Here is a 10674-nt window from a genome sequence, read left to right on the forward strand (position 1 = left end):
TTATGAGGAGAGAAGAGGAAAACCTTGCTGCCCCCCCCGAGATGTTTCCTCCCATGGAATGTGGTGGCTTGTTGGCTGGGTCCATCAATCTGTTCTTCTTAATCTTTACACTCTGATATGGGAAATACTATTCCATATTATTCTTTAAAACAACTTCCGTACCCAGGCCACTTTCAAAAGCTGGAGATTCTGGGGGTGGAGACTCATATAAAGCATGCAGGGAGGGTTAACCCCCAAAGCCCTCATATGCATTTGGAAAGAGCTAATTGGAGTTTCTTTGCCTCACCCCTTCTTCCCACCAAGAGGGAAGAGGGGATGATGCTGTGGACTCCAGCCTCAGATATATGGCAGTGCCAGCTGCCCCCTACCCACCCTGTCCCCACTTTCTCCACTCTGCCGATTGATGCCTGCTCCTCAAAGCTTTCTGATCACAAAAGGATAGCCCCCACCCACTGTGGCTCAATTCTGAGCCTCTGGGAGCATGGCAGAGCTATGGATCTCTTCTTCCTCCTCCCGAAAGTAGGCTGGCTTTCCCTGGGAGCTGGGAGCTTGCTGGGCTTTCAGTGGGCACGAGGCTACCATATGGTTGATGCTCTGGCAGAAATGGCACTTCTTTGGCTGGGGTGGCAGTTTGCATTCCTTGGCATGATGGTCTAGACCTCCACAGTTGTAGCACCTGTCTCCCTTTGATCTGCGTTTCTGCATATTCTTCCCTTTGGGTCGCCTTTCACTCCCAATACAGAACACCCCACCAGGGCCGGTGACTCGGATAGATTCCAGGCCCTTGGCGGGCTTCTTAAAGGTGAACTCCACGGCCTCACCCTCCTTCAGGCTCCGGAAGCCCTCCATGTGCAGCTTACTCTGGTGCACAAAGACATCCACCGGGGGGTCGAGCGCGACCCCTGCGCGGGCGGTCATGCACAGGAAGCCGAACCCCATGCGCACGTTGAACCACTTACAGATGCCGGCACCGTGCAGCAGCTGCGGCTCCTCCGCCGCGCGGGCCGCGTCCTCCGGCGCCTCCTCCGGCGCTTTGGCGCAGCCACCTGCGAATTGCTGGTTTGACACAGAGCCCATGGTAGTCGGCTGAGCCCGCGGCCCCGGGCCCCTGCTTGGGCGGCTGCTGGCCCCAGAGAAGTCCGGAGGCAAAGGGGTGGTTCGGGGAAGAGGCAGCTACATCTTCCCCAGCACCTGATTATTTTTGAAAGTCAGGAAATAAAAGGCTGGAAGCGTAAATAATTTGTGCCAGGTCATAAATCACCTTTTGGCAGTTAGGGCAAGCATTCAAGACCCCTAACACGCAGATCCGTGCTCTTTTTAGTCTGCTACACTGCCCAAGGAGTAACTGCTGGAATCTCAACTTTCATATGTTTATACACACAAGCTTTCCTAATCAGTGATCCCTAGCTACTCCTGGGCAGCAAGGGTAGGCATGTATGACAAAGCCATCAAACACCTGAAATGCACAGAAGAAAATGGGGTGATCGCACCAGGCCCTGGGGGTGGACGTGGGAAGGGGCAGGTGCTGGGAGTCACAGACCTCCACTCTTCTCCTCAGCTCCCCTCCCAACCTGTGCTCCCCACAACGGGAGCAGACGCCCCTGTTCCAATGGCCCTAGAGTTTAAGATGTGGTATGGTTTTCACACAACTGGGCCCCTCCACTCATACCAGTCACATGCTTCTCCCTACACCTGCTGACTGCCTGGTTCGCTGATGGAAGGAAAACTCACTGTGCTGGGCTTAAAAGGACCGAGACACTTTTCGGTGACTGTGATGAGACATTTTTTTGTTTGTTTGTTTTTTTGCCTTACTTGCTGAATTTTGAAGTTACCCCTGGAATAAGATGTGACAGCCCCATGTTGTTAAATTTCCCCTAGCTGCCTGGCATGGCATAATATTTGGTCAGAGACATTACATTAAAAAAAAAAAGTCCCCTCCCATTCTAATGACTTTCTTTGCAAAACAGGTCCACTACATGAAAAATAGAACTATGACTTCAAAGAAAATGATGGAGGATGTTCTTCGCACATTTAGAAAACACACTGCACATAAAAGATCAGAAACCTGCAAAACTGTATTTCTGTTACTCTGCTTTACCATTTCTCGTGACATAAAAGCTTTTAATGTCCAGGAAAACAGCCAAGTATAGGAGCAATAAGAAGGCAGGACAATCCAAGGCACAGCATCTTGAGGACAGTGTCCAGGCTACGGGAGGACAAGGGGCATGCCGTCAGCAGCTGTGTCCTCACGCTCAGTGCCTTCCGTGTTTGGCGCTGATAGAAATAATGGTGCATAAAGAAAATATTTGTGAAGAAATGACATCAGTCAAATTCAGTTCAGTTCAGTTCAGTCACTCAGTTGTGTCTGACTCTTTGTGACCCCATGGACTGTAACACATCAGGCTTCCCTGTCCATCACCAACTCCCAGAGCTTGCTCAAACTCATGTCCATCCCACTGGTGATGCCATCCAACCATCTCATTCTCTGTCGTCCCCTTCTCCTCCCACCTTCAATCTTTCCCAGAATCAGGGTCTTTTCCAATGAGTCGGTTCTTCACATCAGGTGGCCAAAGTATTGGAGTTTCAGCTTTAGCATCGGTCCTTCCAAAGAATATTCAGGACTGAATTCCTTTAAGATGGACTGGTTGGATCTCCTTGCAGTCCAAGGGACTCTCAAGAGCCTTCTTCAACACCACAGTTCAAAAGCATCAGTTCTTCAGCTCTGCTTTCTTTATAGTCCAACTCTCACATCCATACATGACTACTGGAAAAACCATAGCTTTGACTAGAGGAATTAGTCAAATTAGGAAGGAGTACTCTAAACAATGCTCTGGGGCAAGGTGGATGCAGCAGAGGACAGCAGGCCACTGGCCAGCCTCAGCATCTCTGACTGTGTGTTTGCAGCCCCAGCGTGAGATGCTCCCAGCCATGCGGTCCAGGGAACCAGGCCTAGAGGACAGGTCTGTGGTCCTGCTGCTGGTGTGCGGGCACGCGGAGCCGCTAATCCACGAGGATAAGGGCGGTCCACCCTCTCTTACCATTCACAGTCATCGCACAGGAAGTGAAATTGGCTGTCTTGCAAAGGAAAACAATTCTAATTTTTACTTTCTGACTTAAAATGAGTATTGAAGCATGGATGACATGCCATGTATAAGCCGAAGGCCCTTAGTTACCAAACAGTCTATAAATTTCCAATTCTATAAGCTTGTCATTGGCAGCATTCATTCAAATTTAGGTCAGTGTATGTTTTCAGTTTCTCGATTCTTGGTTGCTTCCAACACAGAGTGAAATGGAAAACAAAACCCAAGATCTTCTTCCAGCTTCTCTCGTAATGCAAACAAACAGCATTTATTTTACAGTAGAAATATGCAATTCTACTGTCATTCTATGGAACCCTTTACGATATATCTACTTATAAGATACAACGGGCAAGGACTTGTTCATCTTTCTAATATGAGGGAAGACAAGTGAACAGAACATCTTCAAGATGCTGGGAGCACTGAACTTGCCTTTAAAGCCACCGTGGACTTGCCCTCACCCCCTCCCCCAAGCCCTAATTCGTGAGAAGACGTGGTGTGGCCAGGAGAATGCATCTTAGGAGGAGGAATCTCAGGCTCTTCACGCTGCCTCCTGGGGCCCGGCACAGCCCTGCGTCACCCTGAGTGACCTTTGCCAAAGCCCGCAGTGGCGCCAGTCACAGACCACCCCTCCCTCCTCCTTCGTCATCCTGGCCCATGAAGCACAGTTCTGTCCCTCAAGACTTTCTTAATCCTGGTACAGCGCTCAGTATACTGCTGACACCACGTAAACCTTCATTCAGTGGCCAAAGAAACACGATCCCCTGGGATGGAAAAACCCTCCCTCAAGTCTGGAAACCCAGGCAGTCAGTCCATCACCCGAGGTCCCCCAAGGTGGACACAGGGGCAGGAGTATAATAACTGCATCCTGTCCCCTTCCCTTGAAGGCGTGATGATCTTCTGAACAGGGTGACAACTCAGAGAAATCCCTAAAGGTGGATACCCATGTGCTGGTGTCCACACATCTGGCCAGATGTGACTCTAAACTGGGCCACTGTAAGAATCAGCTTCACTCACTGTCAAACCACGGGGTTATTCCGTGACGTCCAGCAGCTAGTGTGGTCTTCTTCTCAGCGTCAGTGACTTTGCCCGGAGCTGCACCTTGTCTAGACACAGTTTACTGGTCTGTAATGGGGAACTGAGGCCCCCTGGTCACGGGACAGCTGCCTGGGGCACCAGAGACTGAGCTTCAGAGCACAGTGGTGGACCCTGCCCTCACCCCTCCAGCAGACGGCTCACACGACAAGCCCTTCCACAAGGAACACTGAAAACAGTAATACCATTAAGACTGTAAGTACATTTTGAAATGTATTATTTTTCCCTGATAAGTCTATCACGTAAATCTGTAATTAGGGACTTCTAAAATAGCTAACTTTTTTTTTATTTTTTAACACAATATGCTGTAATTGTCTATTAAGTCAACGAGTACTTAGGGACTCTTAAAACTGCTGATTACTTGCCTGCTGTTGTTTTGGAAGAACAAATCCTAAAGATTCCTTATGAAATCCTCCTTAGGATGAAATTGGAAATGTGTTGTTACCTGGAAAAGTTAACAATCTTCACTTTTTTCCTCAGAATAACATCTGCCCACCATCAAATTTATCACTCCATATCTGGACTATATCTGTATTAACTCTTCTTTAAAAAAAATAATTTTATGTATTTATTTATTTTTGGCTGTGCTGGGTCTTCATTACTGCACAGGCTCTAGTTGTGGCTAATGGGGGCTACTCCCCCACTAACGGGGGCTGTTGCGTTGCACAGGCTTCTCACTGCAGTGGCTTCTCTTGTTGAGGAGCACCGGCTCTAGGATGTGCGGGCTCAGTATAGTTGTGGTTCCAGGGCTCTAGAGCCCAGACTCAGAAGCTGCGGTGCAGGGGCTTAGTTGGCCCACAACGTGTAGGATCTTCCCGGACTAGGGATCGAACCCGTGTACCCTGCATTGGTCAGTGAACTCTCCACCACTGAGCCATCCAGGAAGCCTCTGCTTTAACTCTTATTCTATAATCTACGGGGATTTCCATCTCTGACAGAATAAAGCTTTTCTAATTCCCAATTAGAAATTGAGTCCCAAATGCTCTTAATCCCAAAGGTCCCAAAGAGGGCTTTATTAATCATTCATTTCTTAATGCAGATTTAAGTCATTTATCTCTCTTAACAGGATAAACAACATACCAGCCCATATGGTGTATTTACAAGTTGTACTGTCATATTTATACATCTGCTATGGAATGAACTAAATGGAGTAAAAATGAGCTGTATCTTATCAAATTATGTTCTAGTATGCTTATTTATGCTTAACAGTTAAATAAATTAGCAATGCTCTTGAGGTCCTTAGATAAATTACAAAGGTTATAGATATTATTATTATAGTTTGTACTACTATTAATATACATTTTAACTTCATAATAATGTTTTGTTTAATTTATTTTGTAATCAAGTTTCATAATTACTTCCAAATATAAAACAAACAGAAGCTAAAGAAAGAACAATGACAAAATTATTTCGACATGGAAGCCAGCGAGGAAATCTCCATTTTCTGCCTGTCAGTTTCCTATTTATGAAAGGTTCTTTTGTTAGCTGTGGGGGTGTTGGCCCATGTGTGTCCTACCAGGCATGAATAGACTAATTGCACAGCTACTACTCAAGAATTCACTCTATAAAGGCTAGGCTGGTCTCCTGAGATGCTTCTGGTTTTGGTATAAGTGATTAAGTAACACTTAGAGATGGATAAACAGATAAATATTTACTGGAAGCCAGACACTGGCAAAATGTTGACAGACAGTCCACTCATGAAGCTTACAGTCTCACTGGGACTAGTGACAAAAAGAAACAGACAATTAGAGTAATTACAAACTGTGATATGCACAACGGAGCAAAGGAAGTGGTGAAATGCAAAATCATAGTGAACGCGGCCAGGGAAGGCCTTTCTCACAAGGGACCAGTGGAGACGAATTCTAAAGGGTGGGAATGAGTCATGTCTTAGAAGAAGAGATGGACTGTTCTGGACAGAGAAGATGGCTTATGCAAAGGCCCTGGGGTGGAAAGAATTCTTATTTAAGAAACTGAAAAGGGGAATGAGTGGAGTAGAGGCAGGTAAAAGGAAGACAAGCAGGTCAGACGTGTGTGTGCCGACCTTCTCTCTCTTTGTGCATTTCTCCCTCTGATCTCATCCAACCCACTCCTTAGGTTGGCACTGAGTGGGCATTAATTTGTAAACAGTGAGCGCCCAGTCCAGGCTGGGGTGAGGGCCAGCTATTTGCTTCCCCTGGTATACTACAGAATGACTGTGTGTCATTATGAAGAGATCCCACTAAAGATCCCACTAGAAGGTGATGGTGTAGTAGTGGGCAGGGGCCAAGTTAATGGGCCCAGGGCTGTCCTTTGGCTTTGGCACAGCCTGTGTGGGACCCTCAGGGACCCAGAAGCCCGTCCATGCCGCTGTGAGGAGGCACGGCATCCCTTAAAGGGCTGGAAGATAAGCAGAGGCAGGGGTCAAGATAAGAAAGCCACATAAAGAGCGAAGAGCCACGAGTGCAGACTAAGAAGAGAGGCAGGAGCAGCCTGGGGGACAGAGGACAGGGTGCCGCCCACGTGGAGTGAAGGAGGGTAAGCGGTGCTGAGCTGGGAAGGTGAAGAGAAGAGCTGCTGATACCCTCTCATCAGACACCCAGGAAGCCACTGAACAACAGTGAGAACAAGTGTATGTCACCTGTGGCACATTCACGATTGTGTGAGTGTGAGTTGTAATAAGAAGTATAGACTTGCCAGGAGAAATAAATCACTGTGGATGGTGACTGCAGCCGTGAAATTAAGAGACACTTGTTTCTTGGAAGAAAAGCTATGACAAACATAGACAGTGTATTAAAAAGCAGAGAAATCACTTTGCCGACAAAGGTCCGTCTAGTTAAAGCTATGGTTTTTCCAGTAGTCATGTACAAACGTGAGAGTTGGACCATAAAGAAGGCTGGATGCCGAAGAACTGATGCTTTCAAACTGTGGTGCTGGAGAAGACTCTTGAGAGTCCCTTGGGCAGCAAGGAGATCCAATCAGTTAATCCAAAAGGAAATCAACCCTGAATATTCATTGGAAGGACTGATGCTGAAGCTGAAGCTCCAATACTTTGGCCACCTGATGTGAAAAGCCAACTCATTGGAAAAAATCCTGTTGCTGATTGAGGGCAGGAAGACAAGGGGGTGACAGAGGATGAGATGGTTGGATGGCATCATCGATTCAATGGACATGAGTTTGAGCAAACTCCAGGACATACTGAAGGACAGGGAAGGCTGGCGTGCTGCAGTCCTTGGGGTTGCAAAGAGTCAGACACAACTGAGTGACTGAATAACAACAACAAATAGATGTAGTCTTCACCTCTGTCCTGGCCCAGAGCTCCTAAGAGCTTTGGAATTTCAGGGGTCTTATGCAGCTCAGCTGGTAAAGAATTCACCTGCAATGCGGGAGACCTGGGTTGGGAAGATCCCCTGGAGAAGGGAAAAGCTCCCCACTCCAGTATTCTGGCCTGGAGAATTCCATGGACTGTATAGTCCACAGGTCGCAAAGAGTTGGACAAGACTGAGCGACTTTCACTTCACTTCACTTTATTACATTAAAGATGTGACTGTGCAAAGCACCACAGAATGGGGGCTGGGTGTCAGGAGAAGCAACCGCTGATCAGAGGTTTGGAGCTTCCAGTCCTGCCCAGTCCTGACTCCTGACCCCAGGGAGGGGAGAGGAACAGAGACTGAACTCAAGCTCCAGTAGCCAAGGACTGAATTGCAGCACCTCTGTAATGAAACCCCTGAAAAGTCCCCAAAGCATGGCCGGGTTGGTGAACCCCCATGGAATCTGTGGGAGAGGGGGTTTTGGGAAGGGCAGGGAAGCTCCATGGCCTTCCCCAGACCTCACCCTAAGCATCTCTTTCACTGGCTGCTCTCCAGATGTATCCTTTTATAATAAACCAGTGATTGGATGAGTAAAAGGTTTCTCAGTTCTATGAACCATGCTAGCAAATTAATCAAACCTAAGGAGAGGACAGTAGGAACCTCCAGATTCACAGCCAGTCCCTCAGAAGCACACGTGACACCCTGGACTTGCGACCCCTGTGAGAACTGGGGATGAGGATGCTGGAGTAGGGGAAGCAGTAATGTAGGACTGAGCCACCACCTCCAGTAGACAGCATGTCAACTGCAAATTGGCGCTTGCCACGTGCATTTGCCATCTACCTCTACAAGCATTAAATCTTGTGCTGCTGCTACTGACCTTCAACACACCCTGAAAGGAGTTCAGGATGGAGAGAAGAAATAAGTCCCTCTGTGCTCCAGGAAAACCTGGCAGGACTGGTCTTCAGATAATTGGATATTCTCAGGAGATCATTTTATGAGCCCAATTCTTGTATCTTCTCATATCTAGAAAAGCTCTAAAATCCTTCATGGTGTCAACTGTTTCTCGTGACTAACAGAAGCTTCATGAGATTGGAAGAAACTTTCTACCAAAAGATAAGTGCTTGATTGCATATACACCCCCTTCACCAAGATCACGTCTACATTGTCCTTTCCTCCACCTCTTTGGAACAGCCTCTCATAGCTATCATCTGAGGTGCTGTCTCCAGGGCTGCAGTCTGCATTTTGCCCCAAATAAACCTTAACTCACAGCTCTCATGTTGGGTACTTTTTTAAGTTGACAAGTGTCAGATTTGAACTGGACCGTGGGACACCCAGCTGGTGTGGGGAAAAAAATCCACATGCACATTGGAATTGGGTACAAAGAGTATTCCAATTTTTATTTTAAAGAACAGCAAAGCTCTTTCATGCTTAGTTTCATGGGGCTTACAGGGCCTGCTTATCTCAAGTCTATATCAATCACTCTCAATGTTTGGAACAGTCCTACATGTTATTCCACATTCGCTCAGACATCAGCGACCCCTTTATGGACAGTTCAATCACAACAAGGAAAAAAACAGACTGGTTGTTTTAAGTTGTAGGCAGTCAAGTCAACTCCCAATTTTCTGGATCAATGAAGAGAAACGGCAGTCTAGGAAGCAAATGTGCTTGTGCTCTTCACCCGCCCATTCCATCCTGCAGGGTTGCTGAGCCCAGACAGCCAGCGGCAGGCAGTAAGGTGGTTCAGGTACTTAATCTCACAAGCCTGCGAGTCCCACAGGTGAAGAAACCTGCCCAAAGCCACAGGCATCAGAGCAGAATGGAAATTTAAACCCAAGCTTCCCTAATTCCAAAGTCCACCATCTTGCTTCTCAAGCTCAGTTAATTTCCAATGCAAAAAATATCAGGCATCCCATTGCCTGGTGGAGTGGGTAATTTGCAGGCTTTCCTGGTGGCTCAGGTGGTAAAGAATCTGCCTGCAATGCGGGAGACCTGGATTAGATTCCTGGATTGGGAAGATACCCTGGAGAAAGGGAATGGCTACCCACTCCAGTATTCTTGCCTGGAGAATTCCATGGACAGAGGAGCCAGGTGGGCTACAGTCCATGGGGTCACAAAGAGTCAAACACAACTGACTAACACTTTCCCTTGGGCTTCCCAGGTGGTGCTAGCAATAAATAACCCAACTGCAAATGCAGTAGACATAAGAGATATGGGTTCAATCCTTGGGTCGGGAAGATCCCCTGGAGGAGGAAATGGCAACTCACTCCAGTATTCTTGCCTGGAGAATCTCAGGAGGAGCCTGACAGGCTACAGTCTACAGGGTCCCTAAGAGTTGGATATGACTGAAGCGGCTTAGCACGCAATAATGTAATAAAAGAAACAACCTCTATTTAAACAAATTTAGCATCAAATGTGATTGGGATTTCAGTTTCCCAATGCTATGACTAAAAATACTGCCAAGAGGCAATCCTGTAGCTGTCTGATGTGGTCCTGATATTTTTATCTTTTTAAGGACATTTAGGGCATGCAAAGCACAAGAAAAAAGATCCTGACACCCAGTGCTAACTCTTAAGTATTTAATTTTGATTCTATGTGTAGAAAAAAATCTACCCTGAAGGATTATACATCAGCTAAAACAGGCAAACTGTGCCCTCCTGGCCTGAGGAAAGGAGATCTCAACGCGGCAGTGGGCACAGGTGAAGTGTCGGTTAGCACCTGGCCAGTAATGGAGGCTAAGAGGAGGTCACTTGGCCGCATAAGCTGGCACTCTTCCTGGCTGAGTGGAGACATTCAAGTTTCTCTTGGCTGAGTGGGGACATTCAAGTTTCTCTCTCAAGAGGCTTTTCATAGTTACCTTTTCAAGAGTTTTTGTGATGGAATACTATGGGTTATTAAATATCATGGTCTTGGCCAAAACGTACTGCACAAGGATTCCCACAGAAGTGTGGAGCCATCACGTGCAATACATCTTGGCTTGGGTTCTGCATTGAGAATGAAGACGCTGATGAAATGGCACTGGAAGAACAGATACAAACTCATTAAAAAAAACAAAATTCTAATTGATTCTAATAAGATCTGCATGAAGACCAACAAATCCGACTTATGCTTTCTTGCGGCCTCTCCATCTTTAGAGGCCACCACTGTCCCTCCACTGGTCCAGGCCCCTCATGCGCTCCTGAATTCAGGTCAACACCCTTCTAGGAGCCTGGCTGGAC

At 47.0% G+C, this 10674-nt stretch overlaps 1 protein-coding gene across 1 annotated transcript; it reads right to left on the reverse strand.

The window, feature by feature from the left end:
- Positions 1-330: 330 nt before the first annotated feature.
- LOC122425736 (protein lin-28 homolog A-like) lies at positions 331-1077 on the reverse strand. The gene has a single exon (XM_043444341.1). The coding sequence runs from the start codon at positions 1075-1077 to the stop codon at positions 460-462; it is 618 nt and encodes a 205-aa protein (XP_043300276.1). The 3' UTR covers positions 331-459.
- Between the last annotated feature and the right edge of the window lie 9597 nt (positions 1078-10674).

Source organism: Cervus canadensis, chromosome 23 (assembly GCF_019320065.1).
Source record: "Cervus canadensis isolate Bull #8, Minnesota chromosome 23, ASM1932006v1, whole genome shotgun sequence".
Lineage (NCBI taxonomy): Eukaryota > Metazoa > Chordata > Mammalia > Artiodactyla > Cervidae > Cervus > Cervus canadensis.

Coding starts and splice junctions, on each gene's coding strand:
- LOC122425736 (XM_043444341.1), bottom strand. CDS start 1,077: ATGGGCTCTGTGTCAAACCAGCAATTCGCAGGTGGCTGCGCCAAAGCG.